A 24,760-nucleotide genomic window follows, 5' to 3' on the forward strand; every position below is an offset into this window, starting at 1 on the left:
ATGAGCTCTATCAATTCGCATGATTTTTTGTTGAGCCATTGTGTAATCACAAGCCATTTCCTCATTACAAAATATCTAAAGTGTGGTTATTTTTATAGGTCACAACAAAATCAAATGAGAGCTTAAGGGTGAGAAGAAATGGCTTGATTTCATCATTCCTCTTTTTCAACGAGGAAGTCATAGCATTCATTCTTTTAATGATGTGCTACTGAAACCTTGGCCAGATTATCTACAGAATCCTTATTTTAAAAAATGAAATGAAAGAGAACTTAGAGAAGTCGCTTTTTGTTGATAGAAGGATCAGGGTTGTTAGAGGAAGGAATGGTGATAGGGAATTTTAAGCAATAGCCTACACTAGATCTGAAGTGGGCAACTGTGGAAGCTTAGGGGGCACATTAGTTCCCTATAAACTATTCCCATCAATTATCTCTAGGAAGTACGGAAACATTTTTCATTATGTTTTAGGTTTCAAAATGCCTCTAATTTGACCTGGGAAGATGTGGGCATAACATATAATAAAATACACCTCAGTCTCAGTGGACATTTTGGAGCCTTTCAGAACTAAAATATTTTGGGGAAAATTTGAAAAACTTGTTTTTGTCTTTTGGGTGGCGTGAAGGCACCAAATGTGATGGAAATTTCACCTAGACCCTGGGTCTGCATGCAGACCCCAGGCTACATTTTGGCCACCTCTGGACAAGGTGCTTCCTCACATGCAAATTTTGATCCTCCAGGTGTCTTGGACATCACAGTTCTTTATTGTTCGCTGAATTGGCTACGGATTCTGGGACTTGAAGTGCAAAACACTGGAAGGACCAATGGTTAGGAACCATTGGTCTATCATCAGATGAGGTTTTGCTATGCTTCGTGAGGGCAACAGTGATGATAGTGCAGGTCTGCCAGAGAGAAGGATGCCTATTACAACAGTGTAAGGTGATGTTGGCTGTATTTTGGAGGAAAGAACTGGTAAAAACACCTTGCATAAAAAATCTTATGACATTTATGGGGTTGTCGAAAGTCAATCACTCTTCAGTTTAAACAGTCATTATAATTTTGTTCATTGTACGAATTATTGACAGACTATGCAATGAGCAAAGCCACCTGAAACACACAATTTCAATCTTTTAGCCACCTCCATTGCCATTTCCATCACAGGGAAGATTGGAAGATTGATGGTGATGTGTGCAGCTGCTTCTCTTTAACTGGAAGGACATAATCTGCAATGGCCATTGATGGACTCACAAGTCATCCTTGTAGATGTCCACTGAAGCACCTCCAGCTGCAGTGGTTCTCAACCTAGGGTCCCCAGATGTTTTTGGCCTACAACTCCCAGAAATCCCAGCCGGTGTACCAGCTGTTAGGATTTCTGGGAGTTGTAGGCCAAAACACCTGGGGAATCACAGGCTGAGAACCACTGAGCTAGAGAAAAGTAGATGGACATATCACTGCTGATCCCAGATGCTCTCCCAACAAGGAAATGTCTGCTCTAAATGGAACAGGGGCATTACTAGATGGAAATGTGGGGTTGTGGTATACAAATCAAGGAGATTTGCATATTGTATATATCAGTGTACAGGAGGAACTCATGTATAAGTCAAGGATAGGTAGTGGGGCCAAAACTATGGATTTTGATATGTCTGGTGGATGAGCTGTGTGTCATTGGGTGGTGAAGGGAAAGTGTCAGTACTGTCATAGGGCGTCAGTTCGTTGTCCTTGGTCACCACCACCATTTTCCTATCTAGGCATTCAAAAAGTTCATGGTGGAGAAAATACAGGAATTCTGTGCTTCCTTTATTGAAGGCCCACACTTCAAAATTCACTCCTATACCAATGGCCTAATGGTTAGATCCATCCCAGAAAAGGGATCAGAAAGTGGCTGATAGCATGTGCATTTATGCTTGTGCTTTTCAGGACACCTACAATAATGTAAAAACTTATCCTTTCTCTGTTATTGTTCTAAAAACTAGTTTGTAGCCTTGCATTCTTATCTGTAATCTGTACCTAGAAGTTAGATATTATCCTGACAGGATAAAGGCTGCTTTAAAAAAAATAGAAAGCTTCTTTTATTTGAAGAATGAGGTTTTGAAAACTCTGCTAAACAACATTGCTAACTCTGAGCTGATTATACACCTGGCAATAGATCTTTGTGCCTTCTTATATGTGAAAGAGGGGAAAAGAATTAGCTTTTAGCCATTGATTTATGTTTGTTTTGATAAGGCAAGGCAAACATTTTATGGTGGATAAATAGATTTATTCAAACAAATGTGTTCATTTGATTGATAGCTTACTCAATAAAAATGCCATTTGCATAAAGAGCTACTGACCAGAATATAGCCTTACTAATCACATAAAAGAGACGGGAGGTGCTGGAACAGAAAACATTGATTTGTGTTTATTCAGTATCACTCACTACCAAAAAGTAATATTCAAGGATAGCCATGTTGGTCGTACAGGAAAAATAAAGTAAAATCCAAAATTCACAAGCAACAATGCCCCCTTTGCGGCCAACTGCAAGGCATAACATACCTAACAACCTCTGAGGATGCCTGCCATAGATGTGGATGAAACATCAGGACAGAATGCTTCTGGAACATGGCCAAACAGCCTGGAAAACACACAACAACCCCAGAACAAACAGTATTAACCAATAATGGGGAGATTTATAACTAAAAGGGAATATTTGCTCCATCTAGGTATAAATGATTTTTTTTGACATTATAATATTGGATTGTTATAATTAATTACTTTTAATATGAATCCTTCAAGTCAGAAGCCTGGCTACAGAAAACATACTGATTCACAAGTTTCTCACCTTCCAGGGGCTGCATGCTAGCAATGATTGTGGCCAAAACCAAAAGAAGACAGGGAATATAATTAGACACAATTACTGAATTGTCCTTTTGTTCACCTTGGGGCTCAATTGCAAGAGAATCCAGATTGCCTTCTGCTTTTGTGCCCCCCCCCCATTTCCTCAACCTCTGTTCTCATATTCTATTCCCCCTAATTCTTTCTCTTACAGTGTCTCTCTTCTTTCTTGCACTTTCTTCCTTGCTATCTTTAGCTTCTCTTTTTATTACTCTACTTCTTTCTTTTCCTCTGTTTTACTATTTTTCTGGCCTTTCTTCCCTTTTGTATTTTATTTATTTACCGTATTTATATTCCGCCCTTCTCACCCCGAAGGGGACTCAGGGCGGATCACATTACACATATAAGACAAACATTCAGTGCCTTAACATAGAACAAAGACAGAGACAAACGCAGGCTCCGAGCTGGCCTCGAACTCATGATCTCTTGGTCAGAGTGATTTGTTGCAGCTGGCTGCTCACCAGCCTGCACCACAGCCCAGGCCTCCTTACCTTCCTCTTCTTTTCCCTATTATCTCCACATCTCTCTTTCCTTCCTGCAATTCCTTCCCTTTCTGTCGCCCTGTTCCCACCTCCTTGTCCCTTTCCTCCTCCTCTCTTCCCCTTTCCCCATCCTCTTATCCTGTCTCTCCTTCCCATTCCCTTCCTGCTCTTTCCTCCATTTCTCTCTCCCTGTCTTCTCATCTGTTGATTCTTTTTCTCCTCTCTCCACTTCCATTTCCTCTCTATTTACTTGTCGGAAGCTTATTTCAAGACCTGGCACCTTCAAGATATATGTTCTTTGCTTGACACTTGTGGACTATTTTTCACCGTGAAGATGGGAAGGAGTCACAAAAACTAGCACAAGCCACATAACAAATTACACCCCTCTGCTTGCAGTAGCTCATATTCTAATTTCAGAAACTGGCGGGATGCAGCAATCTGACATTAAACAAAGCCATCCTTCACATGTCTATGTAAAACTACTTTTGAAGTAGTGTCTTGTTACAGGATGCCTGTCCCTTAGTGCAGAAACCAACCTTTCATTGTCTGTGTGTATGTGCCTTCAGTTTACCTGTTGAATTTCATAGGGTTTCATTAGCCATTAGAGATGGGCATGTCTGTCCACAGAGGCTTCACTCCATGCATCTGGTGAAATTGACGTCATTCATGAAAGCTTATGCTTGAAACGTTTTCTTTCTAATGAGTCTCAAAGGTGTTACTGGGTTCCTTTTTCTTTTTATGCCAATGCAGACTAACACAGTTTTTTTTTTTTGAATACTGTGACTTGGGCATGGTCAACTGTAGTGGGTACGGGTTTCAGTTTTCTGAACTCTACACCATCTTGTAAACACACAGACTTTCCTAAATGTTAAAAGATGGATCAGGGGAAACAACAACAGATATTACTGGAAGGCTAATTCTAGTTTTGAAAAACAGGTTATTTTTTACATTCAGCAGTACAGAAGAAGGCAGCCAATAGTTCAAAGTGTAAACAGTTTTTTCTGAAATTATGCAGGACAGGCAATTTATCCCCTTTTTGTGTGAGACATAAAGTAGTCTGGGAAGCCTAGAGGGTCACAAAGGGAGCTTTGGGCAGTTTTATCATGGAGGTTGATCCAGTTTGAAGATGGGAGAAGCCTGTCATATCCAACAGAAGGATCAATATAAGAAATCCCAGGACTAGAAAATCAGGCTACTGTATTCCTAGCTCAGGGTAGAAGGCTCTACTTCACTCCCAGGTAGCTGGGAAACACAGAATAGCTTCCATTAAAGTGTCATTCACTTAGGCTAAGTAAAAGGGCTTCAATTGGCCAGCAGGCAAGTCAACCAATATATTGGTTGCCAATGACCTGGAGGCAGGTTGTTCTAGACCAGTGGTTCTCAACCTGTGGGTCCCCAGGTGTTTTGGCCTACAACTACCAGAAATCTCAGCCAGTTTACCAGCTGTTGGGACTTTTGGGAGTTGAAAGCCAAAACATGTGGGGACCTACAGGTTGAGAACCACTGATCTAGACCCATGCTGTGGGTCAAACCAATCCAGCTGTAGCCCATAAAGTTGTGGGTTTTTTCCCCATTCCAACAAAAGGCCATTTGTTCTCATTCATAGCATAGAAAAAAGTCTCATCATTGGGGTTGCAAAGTAAACATTGTGAAAGCACTAAAGGAAAAATGTTTGGAATCTTTCTGTATGTTATTGCTTGGATTGTAGAAAGCAGTTATTTATTTAAATTTAATCAAGGGCTTGAAGATAGGTTAATCAAGCTGGAGGACATTTCTCCTGTGATATCTTCAAGTATGAGAGGATGTGCTTTTCATTGAATGAAGTGGGGAAAATAAACAAAGGTGAAGGTGATGGTGAAAAATGACAGAATGCAATATTTCCACTTGAATGAACAGATCAGGGTATGGTGAACGTAATGATTGTGGGAGTAAGGCAATCTCCAGTCAACAGATAATTAAGTGAGAGAATATCAAAATATGCTGGGTTAATTTCCAGATACAAATCCAGATCAAGACCTTGAAGGGAATAGTGGGACCTATATAATTTGGCCACTGCAGATAGGACAGAATCTTGCTTGGTTCCTTTATTTTTTATTTATTTTTACAAAACACCAAAGAAGTATTTGAAGTTTTTAAAAATTAAAATTAAGGATGGTCCATGCCATTATATTTCCCATTTCTATTTATGGTTGTAAAAACTGGTCAGTGAAAAAGGGTGAAAAGGAGAAAACCAAGTGAGTTTGTGATTTGGTGCTGGAGAAGAGTTCCCCAGATGCTGTAGCCTGCAAAAAGACAAATGAATGGGGTTTAGAACAAATCAGGCCAGAACTGAAGAGTGGCGCAATGCTTTAAACCCTTGTGACGGCTGGACTGCTGATCCAAAGGCTGGGTTGCTGACCTGAAGGTTGCCGTTTCAAATCCACGAGATGGGGTGAGCTCCCAACAGGATGGTAACACATTCGGGCATCCCTTGGGCAACGTTTCTGTAGATAGCCAATTCTCTCACACTAGAAGCGCCTTGCAGTATGTTCTCAAGTTGCTTCTGACACGATTTTAAAAAAGCCAGAGCTCTCCTGGAAAGTCAGAATAGCTAAACTGAGGCTGTTGGGCATATCATTAGAAGAAAAAAGGTAGCAGTATCTCATAAGGGGAAAGGCAATAGGGAAGGAAGAGGACCACATTGCAGGTAGATGGACTCAATGAAGGAAACCACAGCCTTGTATCTGCAACAGTGCTGTTGAGGAAAGGGTGACTTGGAGGTTTCTCATTTGTAGGATTGCCATAAGTCAAAGTTGACTTCAGGATAGTTAACAACAACAACAAATTTTGAATTCAGATGAAGAAAGTTCTTGTTTACCAAAACTGCAAAACCTAGGATTTCATAAGATATCCAGGGGAATGAAAGTGAAATGTTAATGCTATAAACTACTGTCAGCATGGAATAAAGACACAACAAGAGGGCCATGCCTTCTTCTTAGAGTGGAAGGGAGGAGTCCTGAGCTCTAGGAATGAAGCCTCTGTAGGTTTAGAATGATGCACTGGAGAAAGAGAAGAAAAGGGAAGAGGAGACACCAGGTAGCTTAGATCTTTCTTTTCTTATCTACAAAATCATCCCCTCTCAAGTTGATTTGCTTCATATGACATCAAAGATATAGATTCGTATCTCCATATCCTTTAATCCCATAGTAATAGAAGCAGCTTTGGTAGGGACAATTTTGAGCAGAAAGAAGATTGGGAAGGAAAACGTTTGACACAGTCAAATTTAGTCTTCCACTCGACCTAAAAGAACATACAGTTATTTTATCTTTTGACAAAAAGTCTTGTTTGAGGAGGAGGAATAATGGAACTGCATATCATATTTAGTTCTGCCCTGTGTCTCCTCATTGCTGGAAATTCCATTTCTTTCTCTTGCTCCTGGCTTGCAAGGCACTCTTGCTAGTTAGATTCATATTAAGGCTGGAAGCTTCCCTGCAGAGAGCTAAAGGACTTGTATGGTAGTGTGAATGCAGGAATGAGAGATGTGGCACTTGAAAGAGAATTGGGCATATTGATCATCCTCCAAATTCCTACAGAGAAAAAAAAACAGCCAGTGCTTTCCATGGCTTTCTCTTAAGGTAGAGTCCTTGGGTTTTTCTCTCAGGGCTCATCCTGTGCTCTCTATCCAAGTTGACTACAATTGAGGTTAGTTCACAGGCAATTTAGGCTAGTAGTTCATTCAGCACCATGGTCAGCTCACCGTGGAACAGCAGACTTGGAATGTCACTCCAGCACTGGTCAGATCCAACCCAAATTTTAAGTACAGGCTTTCATTATCCACAGATTATTTGTTAGAATACCCTGTATCATTTTAGAGGGTGCTTAAAAACTGTAGAAGTAATGTAGTTTGACACCAATTTGATTGCCAAGATTCAGTGCTACAGGTTCCTGGAAGTTGTAGTTCCACATGTCCTTTAGCTTTTTCTCCCAAACAGTACTAATGTCTCATCAAATTACAATTCCAAATGACTCCATAGCATAGTAGTTAGATCAGGCATGGGAAAACCTTGGCCCTCCAGGTGTTTTGGACTTCAACTCTCACAATTCCTAACATCTGTAGGATGTTAGGAATTGGGGGAGTTGAAGTCCACAACCCATGGAGAGCCAAAGTTTGCCCATAGCTGAGTTTAGATGGTGTCAAACTGCATTATTTTTGGAGTGTTGATTCACCCAGGGACTTGGATAATACCAGTATTGCTGGAAGGAAACCAAATTGATGGGGTGGCTCACTTGCATCAGTGGGAGGAAGGATAGGAATGGGATGGGATGGTTATCTACTCTTCCCCTTCTCCCACCCCCCTTGTCCTATCACTGTGTGCATGAGTGATCTACCAAGGGAGTGTGCACACAGTTAGGCCCAGCTTCCTTACCAGTACAGATACATTCTGCACATGTGTTAGATAAAGCATTGGTGTGTGAGAGTGTGGTGGTGGTGGTGAGGTAGAGATATTAATGGTTTTCCCACTTTTATAGGGGTCTTGTGCCCTAACCTCCATGAAAGCATCTGCATTGGCTTCCAACTGATTATCGTGGTCTATATAAGATGCTAGTTCTGACCTTTAAAATTCTTTACAGCCAGGGCCCATCATACCCTAGGGACCGTCTCTCCTTCTCCCATCATTAGAGGTCGCAACGACCATCCCAACGCGACTTACTTTATATACCGGGTCCTAGAGAAGTGCACTTGGAAAGGACCAGACGCAGAGCTTTTTCTATTTCTGCCCCTGCCTTATGGAATGCCTTGCCGCCCCATATGAGAGCCATGCGTGAGTTAGGGCCTTTTACCCTAGCACTCAAGACCCTGCTCTTTACTAGAGCTTTTAATCTATGTTAATTTTACCAATATTTGTATGTATGTATTTTTATCCTTTACAATTTTATCTTGTAAATCGCCTAGAGCATCTTGGATGGAGGGCGATTAATAAGTAATCAAATGATGATGTTGATGATGATGATGAAAGTGGAGGGCTAACCATAATTTTCTGTTTAATATCTCAGGATCCAATCCTTGCGGGGGGGAAAAACTATTAGGGTGTAAATTATAGATAAATTCAGCTACTTGGCCATGAAAATCCACTGGATGACCTTGGGCAAGCCACCTCTCTCAATCTCAGATAAGGAGTCTAACCTCCACTGAACTTTTGTTCAAAAAATTGATAAATTCCATGATAGGTTAACCACAAGTTGCAAATGACCCGAAGGCGCATAACAAGAAAACAAAGATTTGTTATGTAACAATTCAGTTAAACATGAACTTTTGGAACTCTTTCCACATTCAGATCTTCTCCATTCCTCTCCTCCTAATTAACCCTTACACTCTATTTCTGACTTTCTAACATCCTACTCTCGTCTCACCCTTTAACACCAAGGGTTATAGTCTCCCAGGATTGTTCATCTTATCACCTCACACAGCCCATCTTGAATATCATCTGTGTGGTATCATTACCAATGAACTGGTTGCTCCTGTGGTCATTCTATTTTGTAACCTTCTGAAGTTTTGTTTTATAAAGATATACAAGTATTCCCATACTTTTAAACTGTTTTGATCTCTTGATTGTTATAAAGATGATAATCCTTTTATTGTATAACTTGTTTTCAATGATACTGCTAGCTACCTTGAACAGTTTTTTTAGAGGAAAGGGTGGGATGGATCAAAACTTCCAATAGTTTGGGAATATTTATCCTCCAAAAAAAAACCTTTTAAAATAGTTTTGGGATTCACTTCTCCAGGACTTGAAGGTAGAAACCCTGTACTCCTTAGAGGATGTTTAGTGTAAAAAAAAAAAACCAGACTCATCCTTCCCTGAAAGAGACCTGTAGAGGCATGCATGATGATAGCACCTTCTCTTCATATCTGTTGCCATAGATGTTAGGGCTAATTCCTCTCCCACATAATTCAGATTGGATTGGATTGGATCTAGGTTGAGGTTGATTTTCACTGACAATGAGGAAGGTGAGCCGCATATTTCCTCATGCAACATTTGTGGCACAAGGTACTTAAGACGCATCAATAATTGAAGTAACACAGTTTGGAAACAGCTAGTTGTAGCTCAGAAGAGTTTTTGATCTTTTCCCCCTCCTTTTCAATACCCCCCTGTCAACCATGGGTATCTAAGGTTATTGTGTGTTTTCCAGGCTATATGGCCATGTTCCAGAAGCATTCTCTCCTGATGTTTTGCCCACATCTATGGCAGGCATTCTCAGAGGTTGTGAGGTGTATAAATGGATATCTACTTATCCAACATGACTTTTTTCCCCTTCTCTCCCTTTAGACCAATGGGACATCTAGGTCTTCAAATATATATTGGTTTGTAGGGGTGTTGGAAAGTTGGACTCTTTTTTCTGATTCTGTTGATGGAGGCAATTCCTTCTATGGAGCAGTCCTATTAGACCCTGGCAAATACGGGCTGACTTCCAAACAGTCAGCAGTCAAAACTATCTATTCTATTGACGTAGCAAGTACCAAAATAATTATGTCCCTCAGGTATGTTGAATGATGCATGTTAAACTCAATGTGAACAAGGAAAAGAAACCACCACATTAGCTAATCTCATTTGATTTTGGAGGCTACAGAGGGTTAATCTTCGATAGTAATTTAATATAAGATTTCCAGCTGTATCCAAGTGGAGCTAGGAAATAATTTACCTGAAACCAAGGAGAATGTCTGCCAATCAGACTTGACACTACTGGGTCAGATGAAGAAAAGGTCTGACTCAGTTTCAGGCAGTTAATGTTATTAAGAATATGCCTATTGAAAGTGCCTTCTTAAAATAAATTTGAACCTCAGCTGGCCCATTTAAACTCATCAACCTGACCAGGTTTGCCATATGCTGAATTCAACTTGACGTCAAATGACAACATGTGTTAGTAGTAACATGCATGTATGTTAAAATAGGTGATACTAAAATAACATGGGAGAAGGAAAAAAATGTAATTTGTATTGTGGTATATTTTCGTGAGAAATGTGGGCATGCTTGGTGGGCACTTGTGTTTATCCCTTCCTCACCCATCCTGCCTTAATTCTTTTTCAAAAAGAAAATGTTCTTTTGTATTATCCTCAGGGTCTCATGATTCATTTAGCTTCTACATTGATGAGGCCTCTCCGGTTGGACCCGAGCAACCAGAAACTGTCCAGAATTTTGTCTCTGTGTTTGGAACTGTGGCTAAAAAGCTGATGAGGAAATGGCTGGCAACACAGACAATGAATTTTACTGGTCAGCTGGGAGCTGGCATACGGTATTTTGATCTTAGAATCTCCACAAAGCCCAGAGACCCTGACAATGAACTCTACTTTGCTCATGGTTTATTCAGTGCCAAAGTCAACGAGGGCCTTGAGGAGATCAGTGCCTTTCTTGCCGAACATCATAAAGAAGTGGTCTTGTTGGACTTCAACCACTTCTATGGGATGCAGAAATGTCACCATGAAAAACTGGTCCAAATGCTCAAAGACACTTTTGGGAGTAAAATGTGCCCTGCCATATTTGCCCATGAAGTTTGTCTCCAGTACCTCTGGGAGAAGGATTATCAAGTTTTGGTATTTTATCACAGCCCAGTGGCTTTGGAAGTCCCATTTCTATGGCCAGGACAGATGATGCCAGCACCATGGGCAAACACAACGGATCCGGAAAAACTGATCCAGTTTCTTCAGACGTCAATCATTGAGAGAAGGAAGAAGGGCTCCTTTTTTATATCTCAGGTGGTGCTGACCCCAAAGGCAAGCACAGTGGTCAAGGGGGTTGCCAGCGGCCTCAGAGAAACAATCACTGAAAGGTGAGTGGCTACATACTGAGTTGTGTTCAGGGGCTTGGTGACAATAGCAGCATCCTTGACATTAGCTCTATGGTCATAATGCAGAAATAGTATTGGAGGATTGTAAAGAATTCAGACTAATAATTGCCCAGGTTCTGGGGTCATCTGGAGAGGCCTTTTCCTTAGCCCCATAACCATTGTAAACATGGTTGTTGGGGATGGGAGATGGGGTCTTCTCAATGGCTCTCCATAAACTGTAGAAATCTCTTCCAAGGGGGATCACAATGGCCTTCTCCTTGCTGCCCTTCTGCTGGCAGGCTCAACCTTTTTATTCAGGGAGGCTATTAAAACAAGAACATTTTAAAGGAATGGAATAGTGGGTGAAGTATAGCTTTTCATCTTTTTGAAATTGTATTTTATTCTTCGCACTTGATGATCAAATTGTTTTAATACTGTGAATAATTTAATTCTATTTTAATGTTCACTTTTAGCCATATTTTTTAAAATTATAAGCTGCCTTGAATTGCAATTTTGGGAGAAAGGTGGATGTTGTTACCGGTTTTGCACCCATTATCCAAAATTCCAAAATCTGAAACACTTTTAAGTCTGAATCAGTTTGAATCCAACCCAAAAGGATTGTCATGTTTTAAAATCAGAGTGATTAAGAGTAGCCAGAATGTCCCACAATAAATGTAGCAATGTGGGCAAAGGGAAGGCATGCGTCAACTTCTGAACTAAGGTCAGGAAAGATTATCCTCTCTCAAACGGGCATATTTCAGAAATGTTCTGGGTACATCCAATACATAGAAGTAGTTAGACAAGATGTCCTTTAAAATACCTTCATACTTAAAGTTCCTCTGCTCCTAGAAAACTAGAAAAAATCATTTTGGGACTGCAATTCCCAGAATTTCAGTAAGGCCTTTGACAAGGTTCCCCCATGAGCTTCTTTCAAACAAACTCATAAAAGGTGGGTTAGACAATACCACTTTTAGATGGATTTGTAAATGGTTAAGTGACTGAACCCAAATGGTGCTCACCAATGGTTCCTCTTCATCCTGGAAAGCAGTGACTAGTGGAGTGTTGCAGGGTTTATTTCTGGGCCCAGTTCTGTTCCACATCTTTATTAATGACTTGGATGAAGGTTTAGAAGACATGCTTATCAAGTTTGCAGATGCCACCAAAGTGGGAAGGATCACTAATACTCCAGAGGACAGGATCAAATTTCAGAATGACTTCAACAGATTAGAGAGCTGGGCCAAAACTAACAAAATGAATGTCAACAAGGGGAATTGTAAGATACTACACTTAGGCAGAAAAAAATGAAATGCACTGATACAGGATGGGTGATTCCTGGCTCGACAATAGTACATGTGAAAAGGATCTTGGAGTCTTTGTGGACAACAAATTGAACATGAACCAACACTGTGATGAAGCAGCTAAAAACCAATAGGATTTTGGGCTGCATCAAAAGGAGTATAGTATCTAGATCAAGGGAAATCATGGTGCTGCTCTATTCTGCTTTAGTCAGACCTCACCTGGAATACTGTGTCCAATTCTGGGCACCACAGTTTAAGAGAGATATTGACAAGCTGGAAGGTGTCCAGCGGAGGATGACTAAAGTAATCGAAGGTCTGGAAACTATACTCTACAAGGAATGGCTTAAAGAGCTGGGTATGTTTAGCCTGCAGAAGAGAAGGTGGAGAGGAGACATGATAGCCATATATAAAATATGTGAAAGGATGTCATAAGGAAGAGAGAGCAAGTCTATTTTCTGCTGCCCTGGAGACTAGGACTCAAAGCAATGGGTTCAAATTACAGGAGAGGACATTCTATCTGAACATTAGGAAGAACTTCCTGACTGTAAGAGCTGTTCAGAAGTGTAGTGGAAGCTCCTTCCTTCATAAACAGAGGCTTTTAAACAGGCTGGATGGCCATCTGTCAGGAGTTCTTGGATTGTGCTTTTCCTGCATGGCAGGGGGCTGGACTAGATGGCACATGTGGTCTTTTCCAGCTCTATGATTCTCTGAATCCTCCATCCAGCATGATCAAACTCTCAAAACCTTTTTTCTAAGTTGGAACTTTCAGAAGATCAAGGGTTGGTTCTGTTCAGTCATGCCTAGTGTGTGAAACCTTGGTCGTTACTTCTACCTGTTATTGTTATCAGGGTTTCAGGTATGGACTAAAATAGGGTGCCTGATACAGTGGTTCCTTATCTTGAGTTTGCGGATGTTGCTGATCTGGAGTGGGCCACAATCTCTGAAACCTGGCCAAGCTGTCTGGGACTTCTGGCACTTGAAGTCCAACAACTTCAGGAGGCAGAAGATTGGGAACTACCGACCTGACACCTTTTGCCTCTAACTCAAATATTTTATAGCTGTTAAATGCATATATTTAGAGAATAATCCTCCAAGTGTGAATTAGGCAGATGTTTCATTGGAGGAGAGAGATACATGCATCCAGTCATAAGGACCCTGCAGATAGGTATGTCCATTGATAGAGTGTGACAGGGCACTGCATGCTCATAACAAAAGAGCTTGTTCTGACACTGTGTGCTGACGCACATAGTCCCACTTGCCACAAAGCTGCTTTTCTGATGCAGATGGGAATTATAAGGGCACAATTCATTTGTCCTGCTCTGAATGAAAAATGGTTTTGCTCTGCTCCAGCCCCCCCCCCCCCCCCGGCCCCTTGAGCACCAAAGCAAATGTACGATACAGGAGCACCATTGTAATCAAGGCAGGAAAGAAAAGGAAAAGACGTCTCCAGGCATTTGCTAAGACACGGTTCAATAACCAATATTGAACCAAAGCCATATTTGTTTTAGGCTGATAATGCTAGTCCCAGAGGTCTAATAATTCTATGGGAGGATAAATAATAAATGTCAGTTACCATGGATAGGCAAGAAGAGAAGATTCTTCAGAGCTTTTTTCTGATTTAATAAACAGATGTGGCATGATGTTATCAAGGATTCAATGAATGGCAATTCTCTGCTGAGCATCTGCTTCTTGTTTTGTCTTATACCTGCAACTGGTGACCAGCATTCAAATGGTTGCTCCTGACTAGAGTAGACCTATTGAAACCATTATTAATGTGATTTGACATCTATGCAAAACCAATTGATTCAACGGCTCTATTCTACATTGGGACTGACAATGAAATTGTGGATAAAAGCTTTAGATGGTGCTTATTGCACAACATCATGTCTGTCCTGTACTTGTATTGTGCCAGAATCATGAATGGATTGGCTCTTTTCATTGATGGGAAAAACTCATCAATGAACTCAGTATCATACCACTATTTCTAGTGTGATAGTTTATTTGCACTATATTCCTGATATTGGGAAACGAAGGAAAATATTGCGAGAATGGGAAAACTGTCCAAGATACAGAGGGGAAAGAAGAGTGATGTGGTGGAAGCATTCACAGAGCTGAAATTCTGGGAGGTGGTTTATTTTGAATCTGTTTTCCTTCTAAGGAACTTAATACTGCTTCTATTTTGCTTAATACTGGTTCTGTTTTGCTGTGGAATAATAGGCTTCTGCCCTTCAGATTGTATGCAGTACCATCACAAACAACGAAAATTATGGAAGGCAGATTTCAGGGTAAAGGCAGAAACACCTGTAGATCATACCAAAAACATCCTTGTGTTGATATGGATGAGAAATAACCCAGATATGGACACTAGGAAAAATGTGTTAACGTTGATGGATCATACACCTCTCTGCACTTTTAGATAATCATTGCACCCTTCTTCTAATGATTGGGGCATGTGCATTTCCCATTTCAAAAACATCTACCTTCTCTCACAATTCCTGAACTTTTGTAAGTAGTTCTTTTTTTAAAAAAAGTATTGACTTTGACTACCAGACACAGTAAGCTGATTTAGATGCAACCTTCATATATTTGATCCTTTTTAACTTATGAGAACAAGAAGAGATGATCTCTCTCTAAAAGCATCTGCTCTGGCCCAGATTCTCTAACTTTTATATGCACTGGCTATATTTTCAAAGATTCTTACATCTTCTTTTGCTCTACTTGCTCTAAGGTACAGTAGATATTTTTAGACTCTGAGATAATGATTAAGTAATGTTGCTTCTAACAGAGGAATGATTGCTACAGTGACTAGAAGTGTTGGATTTGGAAACAGGAATTTTAAACTTCAATTTACAGTACTTCCAATGCCCTATAAATATTGGAAGAACTCTCACTGTATCCAACTCAAAATTGGCTCAAAAATCAGTTTATTTCCATAGTGATCATTCAGATGTTTCTAAGAAGCTCATAAGCAGCATAAAGATCACATCATGTTAATGACTTAAGCAGAGAAATAATGTGTTCCCATGTGGAGTGATTTCTTAATTCAGCTGTATTTGGCAAATTGTAGTATAAACACAATTGTGTAATTGGGACCATAGCACAAAAGACCACAAAAACATGTGAATGTATATTGTCCATAAACATTGCATCTGCACATTGTAAATATCAGAATGACTTGACAGCAATGTTCATTGACCACTGAACTACATATATTGCACTACGTTGGTATTCAGGATATGCTTATGTAAAGAACTGGAGATACCACAACATTTTACTGTTGTAAAGCATAACGTGTCATCAGGACAAGAGTCCACTGTTAGGACAGATTATGGAAAAACAAACTGGTTTCTAATGGGCGAAGAGGGCAGGCAAGGCTGCATTTTATCACCTTATCTATTCAAATAATATGTTGAACATATCATATGCAAAACGGAATCAAACTCTGATGAAGATAGTGTGAAAATCAGAGGAAGAGGCATCAATAATTAAGATATGGGTCTTACACCATAATACTAGACGGAAAACGCAAGGACAGGAAACATCATTTCCTCGCACCGGGAGGACACCAGGAGGACCTTAATGGCAGCCAGGGAAGTTTTCTTTAGTTTTAAGGATTGTTTTGGGGGCTGGGGGAAAGGGATTGGGCACCATCTCGGACCTTTGGGCTACAGAAACTTAAAAGATTCAGGATGGCAAGTGGGAACTCCCCCCCCCCCCCAAATAATCCCGGGAGTGAGTCCCCACAGGACCAATACCCCATTAGACTGGGCCTTTCAGGAAGGCCCAGATCTATTAGGGGTATTTAATTAATTTGGAAAAACCGAGTTTATTCTAAATTATTTGTTTTTACTGGGAGCGTGATTTGGATATCCCCGGTAAAAACCCGGGCAGGTCCCAGGATAGGGGCCTATCTGGATGGGCCTTTAGTTTTTCTTCTTCTCCCCATAAATTGCTTGGAGAGCAAGCCATAGACTAACACTCATAAATGGTCTCTGATTACTTTTGATAAGATTGTCACTGTGATTATGCTTTGAAGCAGTGCTTGGTCTGAAGCTAGGATTTTAGAAATGTTAATGTGATTTCTCTTAGAAAGAACTGAAAGTTGGAAAACCTTGTTAAAAGAGAACTCTCTATTCTTTTGAATCCTGCAATTTTTTGTTCAGTTAGATAGTTGGTATGCAGTTTATTGACAGCAACAAAACATTCTAGTAGACTAGTGCTGGGAGGTAAGAAGAATTGAGCACAATTGGTTGGAAAATGAATCATGCTTTGATTAAAATTGTTTCATTGACATTTTGGATAAGAAACAGAGGGAAAAAGATGTAAAGATCTGTTTAGATAAGGACCCTAAGCAAGAAGCAGTGAATTGAAGTAAATTTAGATATGATTAATGAATGATTGGAAGGATTATCCTGCCCTTGACATATGCAGATTCAAGGATAAAACACTGGCTGCACGAATACAAGGACTATTAGAGTACAAGGCAATTTGCCATTTTAGGTTGCCTCGGGATGGAAGAAATGATAGGGCTGATGCTTGGCTTGTTTGAAGTGAAAGGGAACCTCAAGGAGGCGCTGACTATGGTACTTAAATAAATTATAATGAAAGGATAGATATGTTTCGTTCTTCATAATTATAATATTTTGATACCCCCTTCACTCCTACAGCTGCATTTATGCAATCTTGTAATGTGTTGTTGGATGAATTATCTGGCAAGGAATTAAATGCTTCACAAAACTACAGATCTGAGGATTCCATAGCATGGAGCCTTGGTGGTTAAAGCGGTATCAATGTGTTATAATTATGCAGAGTGACAGAAATTAAGCCACATTCATAACAGCCAATTATGATGAGGTGTACAGAACAAATATTCACTTGTGGTGATCTAATTTGCTAATCTCTTTTAGGATAGGAGCATTTCAAATCTGGATCATGTTTTACAGCAAGGTTGTAGATTGATTCACTGAAATTTGGATTCTTGATTTGCCTGATTAAGATGGTGACTTGGTAGGCAAGTGGATGGTTGGATGAATTGATGGGACGATTAGATTTGTTGTTGATATGTGTCTTCAAGTTACCTCCAATTTATGGTGATTCTCTCATATAGTAGTCTTAGCAATATTTATTTAGAAGAGGCTTGTAACTTTCTTTTCAGACTAAATTTCCATGTCTGAACAGTGATTTAAACGGTGGTCTCCAAAATTCCTTGCTGAGCCCTTTAAACACTGCGCCATGCTGGCTTTTAGAAAGATAGGTGTAGGTGTTACTATGTAGTCCAAAAATGCAATAAATAAGTGATATTTGCATTTATTTAGCAGTCCACTGAAAAATAATTAGGTCATCTGGTTTCATTTACAATGTCATGGACTGTTTGACAGTGGAATAGACTCCTTGGTGAACTCATTGAAGATTGTTAAACAGTGTTTGGAGTCTTCTCCTCAACTTTAGCTGTAGATTTTTCCAACTGGATGCAGGCTGGAATGGATAGTCATTAGGCTCTTTTGAACTCTATGATTTTATGAGCCTATGTTTCTAATAAAGCCATACAGCCTAGCATACAACCATCCAAGTTTTCTTGCCTCTAGCCGAAGCAGTGGTGTCCAATTTTTCTATGTTAGCAGGCCAAGTTTTACTTCTGATTTTAAAAGATAACCCAAGATTATTTCAAGACTTGTAGAAATGCCACATGTTGTGTGGAATAAAATTTCACAGGCAAAGAAAAAATTGACAAAGTCCACAGAGTTACTTTTGTAAAAAAAATAAAATAAACAATAGCATTGTGCTTGAGAAGATATGTCATGCTTGGGGTGATTGGGCATATCACTGCTATGAAGCTTTTTCCAGTCTTGAATTATGCTCTGAGAAGAATGAAGGATAGGTGGGTTTAAAGTGATGGAAGAATTGTTCAGTGGGCTCTGACCTTTGCCAAGATGTTTCAGTTGTAGAGCCTCCTGAAATGAGAGTTCTGGTAGCTAAGCAACTGTCATGTGGAATATATTACTGCTTGATAAAGTGACTTTAAGGAGTGAAGGAAAACTGATGGCAATGAGCAGTTTGAAGCCTTGGAAATCTGCCAGGTCCATCTCTTGTTTACCAAGAGAAAAGTGGTTTGTTTTTTGTTTCTTGGAGCTTAAGACAATTACAGTAATGCAGAGGGTGAAACTTTAAATATGCCAAGGCAATGCCTTACAATACAATGATACTTTGAAAGACTATTGCTGTGATGCAACCCTCATGTTTTAAGTTGACCTCCTCCCTGTTTCCTTCCCCCTTCCTTTCCTTTCCTTTCCTTTCCTTTCCTTTCCTTTCCTTTCCTTTCCTTTCCTTTCCTTTCCTTTCCTTTCCTTTCCTTTCCTTTCCTTTCCTTTCCTTCCCTTCCCTTCCCTTCCCTTCCCTTCCCTTCCCTTCCCTTCCCTTCCCTTCCCTTCTTTCTTTCTTTCTTTCTTTCTTTCTTTCTTTCTTTCTTTCTTTCTTTCTTTCTTTCTTTCTTTCCAAAAGCACAGGATCATGATAATTTTGTAACAATGTTTGGTGTGTTTACACTAGCAGAATACTGTAGGATACTGCTATAATCTATGGCTATTTATCAGGAGGAAAATACATGTAGTATGGAAGAAAGAAGGGAGGGGAAATATATGCTAATTGTTTCAGGAAATCTTTCAAATACAGTGGAGCCTCAATTTAAGAGCATCCAACTTAAGAGCATTTTGAGTTAAGTCATCACTTGGCCTGGGTTTGCTTTGACATACGCGTAGTTGAGAGCTAACATCAGAGGAAGCACTAGCACGAGAATACAGGGTTTTAGGGCTTCAAGGGAGCAGCCTCCGTGCCTCGTGTCTCCATGCCTCATGTTTTTATCTGCTTTGGGAGATTGCTGTTTGCTTTGCTTTTGTCCGCTTTGAGGAACTTTGGGTTAGTTGATTTTCTGTGGTTTTTATTTCTGGTATGTTTGACTTCATGAAGCAAGAGAGGGAGGGAGAGCAAGAAAGGGAAGGAGACTGGAATGAGTACAATATGAAGAAAATGATGCTTCTGCCTCTTCACTTTGTGCTTCCTTGCCATAACTTTGTGCTTCTACAATTATGCCATTACTTTGTACTTCTACCATTTTCAAGTTGATCTTTCTTTTTTATTCCACGTGAATGTGCCTTTATACATTATTTGTTATTTATAAAGTATGTAACAAAAATGAGGGTTGGGGAGTCGGAACAGATTAATAGCATTTTAATAGGAAATTTGCTTTAAGAGTGGTTTGAGTTAAGAGCTTGATTACAGAACAAATTAAACTCTTAACTCAAGATACCACTGTATAGACTTAGTTATAGCAACCAGTACTATGTAAGTAGGCAAGCACTTAAATGATTATTTAATGATGATTATTTAAGTTACTTGTTTTAATTCATTGTATAATGTATCATACTGTATTTGTTTTTTATATTCTTTTTGTTTTATATAGGCATTAAATGCTTGCCTTTATTATGTTGGGAGCCATCCTGAGTCCCCTTGGGGAGACAGGGCAGGCTACAAATAAAGTATTGTTGTTGTTGTTGTTGTTGTTGTTAGCATGCTGGTAGCCTTCATGAAAGGATGGCTTTGCATGCGTGACTAGACTGAGCTAAGAATAGTAGAACCAAAGCTCCATTGCAGGGGAAAACAGGCCAGAAAGTAGCAATTGCCATGTCAAATGAATGACAGCCTAACAAAAGTCAATGGAGTACACAGTGACCAAGCCCATCAAGCTATCAGTAGATCTGATGTCCTCAATTGGTCTAAAGCGCAGATTCAGGTTACTTGCTACAAGTGTGAGGCTTCAATTTTCAAGAAAATGTGGAAATGTGTGCTTATGTGGGAGAGGTGTATGACATCAGGATATACTTGCTTTAAAGACACACCTTAGCAGAACCAGCATGGTTTGAGCATTGGACTATGATTTTGGAGGCCAGGATTTGAATCCCTACTCAGCCACGAAACTCACTGAGTGATCTTGGGCAAGTCATACTCTCTTAGCCTCAGAAGAAGGCAATGGCAAACTTCTTTTGAACAGATTTTGCAGAATTATTTTTTCCTGTAACAAGGTTTGGTAACAACTTGAAGGCACACAACAACACGTGGAAAGAAGTATCTATGAACAATAACCATGTAGTACACCTTGCCTTATAGCTTCCGCTTTCATCAGACAGGACTGAATTTGGTGGCAATGCCGGTTTCCCTTCCCTTATACCACAGAGCCTACTGGCTCCCATCCCTCAACACACAGCTACTTCCTACGGTACTCTAAGATAAAAGAGAACCGGCATATGCTGCCGGTGATTGATTCTAGGTGACACAGTGTGTTTCATGGCCTCAGAGAAAATTTGAACCCATCTCCATAGTTCAAACTCCTGCAGGACACATCTTTGTTTTTTACATATGCTGACCTACTAAGGCGGGATCTACTGTTAATGGCAATATCTGAAACACTGACTATGATTAAGATGGATTAATAAAAAAGATAGCTCTGTGTATTCACAACATCCCATTTCAACCAGATATAAGAAAGTCTCATTGAAAAAGTTGCAGTAGCTCTCCTGGCTATGAGATTCTGTGAGGCTAGTCTAGAAACTAGGTTGTATTTTGCATGATATTTCACTAATGTTTGTCTTGATGTACACATTCTTGTAATATATAACAGAAGTTTATTTTTTATTTTGTATCAAAAGCATTGTATAATTTTGTATAAAACTGATAAAAAATAGAAGGAGCACAAGTGGCTAAATAACAGAAGTATAAGGTGGATTCATACTGTAGAATTAATACAGTCTGATACCACTTTAACTGCCTGCACTCAGTACTACAGAATCATGCGGCTGCAGTTTTAAAGATCTTCACCCTTCTTTGCCAAAGAGTGCTGGTGCCCCATCAAACTACAGTTCCCATGATTCTATAGCATTGAGCCATGGCAGTTAAAGTAGGCTCAAACTGCATTAATTCTACAGTGCAGTTGAATTTCTTCAGTTGGAAGAGACTGCAAAGGTCATCAAGTCCAACACCAACCAGGCACAAAGCACTCCTGAGACCTTGTCATCCATTCTCTGTTTAAAAATGTTCAGTGATGGAGACTCCACCATGTTCCAATATATGCACTTATATTGTGTTTTTTCAGTTCTAAGAACTGAACTCTCCATATAATTATCACTAAAAATGGGGCACATCTTAGAAGCACTTCTGGTGTGTGGACTTGTTTCCAAATGGCACCAAATCTATTTGAACAAATTTTACAAGAACAAAAAAACATGCTCAGTTATGCATTCTTGTCACCAACAGTGTGCTGCCACCTATAATTTGTTTTTGTTTTTTTTAAAAAAATGGATTTGCTATCTTTTTTAAAACAAACTCCACACGCATATATTTTTCTGTTGATGGTTTTACAAACAATGGTGCTTTAAAATTGAACAAACATTAAAAGAAACACACAAATATAAAAGCATAACTGTATTTCAGTAAATGTATTGGAACAGGAAACATGAACTAAATAAGTTGGCATTTAAAAACTGAACTGAACAAATATTTTCTGGCCCTTCCTTGGAAAGGTGTTGTTTTAACAGAGAGCCCCATGACAAAATTTTAAGAACTGGCTTCATAATAGTGAAACTTTGCCATAGGTTGTCTTCAGGTTTTTTGCTGAGCTATTCTCATTGACTAAAATGTAATCTATCTTTGTTCCCCATCTCTCCATTCATGTCATTTACCTCATTATTGGTCTCCCCAGTGTTTATTGATGCATGTCTTGATTGTTCAGTGACACGTAGCCACGGTCCCAGAGCAAGCTAGTTTCGGTTTCCTGTATTCTCACATCAGTGCTCCATTTCATAGTTGCATGGTTACCCATGTCACTTTGGCTCCTAGTCTTGGTTGTTCACTGAATATTCCATCAAGGGAATGTGTCCAGCAGTGCGGGAATGAATCAATTCAGGACTGGCTCCCACTGAACAAGAACTGCTCTGTGTCGGATGTGGGATTTAGTAAAGGAGACAACATATGCCTTGTACAGGAAAGCAAATCAGTGTATTGTCATTGCTGGAAGTTAAATTACCTCCTGCTGTGTTCTTATCAGATATCATAAATGAAGACAGGTTGACCCTGGTCAGGACCTTGTTGTGGAATCTCTGGTGGTTGTGCAGCTGACGTAGGAATGAGATATCAAGAGGCTGCATTTGTGACAGATTTTGAACTGTAAGGGATGTCATGATGGTTAGTTGTGGGGAGGAAAAAGAGGCCTGTCAATGAGAGGCAGACATAATCGTATACAATCATTTCCCCATATCTATGGATTCTGTATCCACAGATCAAGCCATCCATGGCATCAAAATATCCCCCCAAAAAAGGAATCCAAAAAGCTAACATTGATTGTCCAATATATAAATAAGAGACATCATTTTACTGTATATAATGAGACTTGAGTATCTATGAGTTTTTTTTAATCAACGATGGAGATAAATGAAACTAAACAATAGTAGGCCCCAAGAGTTCAATGTACCTTCTTTGATTATTGAACTGGAGCCCCGGTGGCCAAGGGGATAAAAGCCTCATGACTTGAAGGTTGGGTTGCTGACCTGAAAGCTGCCAGGTTCGAATCCCACCCGGGGAGAGTGCGGATGAGCTCCCTCTATCAGCTCCAGCTCCATGCGGGGACATGAGAGAAGCCTCCCACAAGGATGATAAAACATCAAAACATCCGGGCGTCCCCTGGGCAACGTCCTTGCAGACGGCCAATTCTCTCACTCCAGAAGCAACTCCGGTTGCTCCTGACACGAAAAAATAAAATAAAAATAAAAATTATTGAACTGATATAAGTATGACAATTTCAATAGAGGAGGGGAATCATAGTATCATAAAGTTTGAAGAGACCACAAGAGCCCCCACCATATTGAAGTATACCATCAAAACACTTCTGAGAGATGGCCATCTGGCTCTGTCTAAAAATCTCCAGAGAAGCCCACCATGCTCTGAGGAAGAAGAGGTTGTACGGGATTCTGAGAAACCACTGAGGCCCACTGAGGCCTGAGGTTGACGTTACTGCTGCCCTGAAGATTTAACAGTAGCATCTCTCTGTGGTACATAAAGTGCCAGAGTGCTTTCATGTACTTTAAAGTCTTCTCTTTCCATCTGGAAGGGAAGAAGAAAGATGACATCTGATTCCTGTGGTGATTAGTTTTGTGCAGCAAAAGTTATTGTTGAATGCAACAAATGGAAAGACCACTGGAAGGTCAGCATTTAGCAGGCAGGTTGCATGATGCTGACTCCGCTTATTAATGCATTGGTTTAGACATTTACATTACAAATTCAGAACGCTATTATAATAGACCAGGGATAGGTTGTATGTGGCTCCAGATCTCTTCTTGTGTACCCCAAAGCCACTCCCAACGAGAAAGGGAAATTAGTGTCCAAAGAATCTCACCTGCTACAAAATTGTTCTAAAGCACGGCAAATTTGGTTGTTCCCCCAAATAACTGCTGTTTTTCAGCCAAAAGTAAAAGAAAAGTTGATGTTGTACACCTTTTGAGTCACCTGGGTTGTCCCAGGACTATTTGCCTGAGGCAAGGTGGTGAAAACCCACCCTTCCTTGAGAAGTTGCCCATTTTTATATTGAATGCTGGTAGAGTTGTGGTGTGTTTCATACAGAATCATGATATCACTTGAATGTCTAAAATCAACACAGATGAATGACCACAGATTGGCAGTTTAGCACTGTTCATGTGAATCAAATTTCATTCTGTTCAGTGGAGTTAATTAATACATTTGGCAAATTATAAGAAACTTGATATTATAAATGTTACATTCCATGCCATGATAATCTCTTCTTTCCTTTTTTCTAGCCAGAGAAAAATTAAACATAATTTGAAAATGACATGAAAGCACACAACATGCCACCAACAGAATTCCAGCTATTATCATCATCCAAGTGTTCTTTGACTTTTCCCTGAATCTGAACGGTGTTGTGCATATTATAGTCTAAACTGATAATTAAATAGCCAGGCAGTTAAATTTAGTTTGACAAGTCCAGATTGCAGTGTCAGACACAGCTTCTCTGCTGAAGTCCCCAGTGGTTGCTCATTCCTTGAGCTGGATACCAAACTACTTAAGATCAATAAACTCAAAAGAAATTACCCTACGTACACTCTGTAGATTCCTAGCACCTGCTGGTATTAGTTTCAGCCAGCTGTTTGCTGTGATATTCCTTCTCCACAAGAGACTAATTCAAGTGATCCAATCAAAGGGAGAGGTGCAAAAGCCATGCCTTAGTTCCAGTTTATCGCAAGGTGACCAAAGGCC

The 24,760-nt window shown here is 39.9% G+C and overlaps 2 protein-coding genes across 3 annotated transcripts in view; both read left to right on the forward strand.

Moving 5' to 3' along the window:
- LOC100566857 (complement component C6) overlaps positions 1–24,760 on the forward strand; it is a 147,809-nt gene that overhangs the window by 53,313 nt on the left and 69,736 nt on the right. The window lies entirely within an intron of this gene.
- plcxd3 (phosphatidylinositol specific phospholipase C X domain containing 3) overlaps positions 1–24,760 on the forward strand; it is an 86,843-nt gene that overhangs the window by 53,312 nt on the left and 8,771 nt on the right. For both annotated transcript variants that reach the window (XM_003216230.4, XM_062972452.1), the window contains exon 2: positions 10,445–11,153. In XM_003216230.4, coding sequence (XP_003216278.1) covers positions 10,445–11,153 — 709 coding nt within the window. The remainder of the gene's footprint in view (positions 1–10,444; positions 11,154–24,760) is intronic.

The sequence above is a fragment of the Anolis carolinensis genome, chromosome 2 (genome assembly GCF_035594765.1).
Source record: "Anolis carolinensis isolate JA03-04 chromosome 2, rAnoCar3.1.pri, whole genome shotgun sequence".
NCBI classification, from domain to species: domain Eukaryota; kingdom Metazoa; phylum Chordata; class Lepidosauria; order Squamata; family Dactyloidae; genus Anolis; species Anolis carolinensis.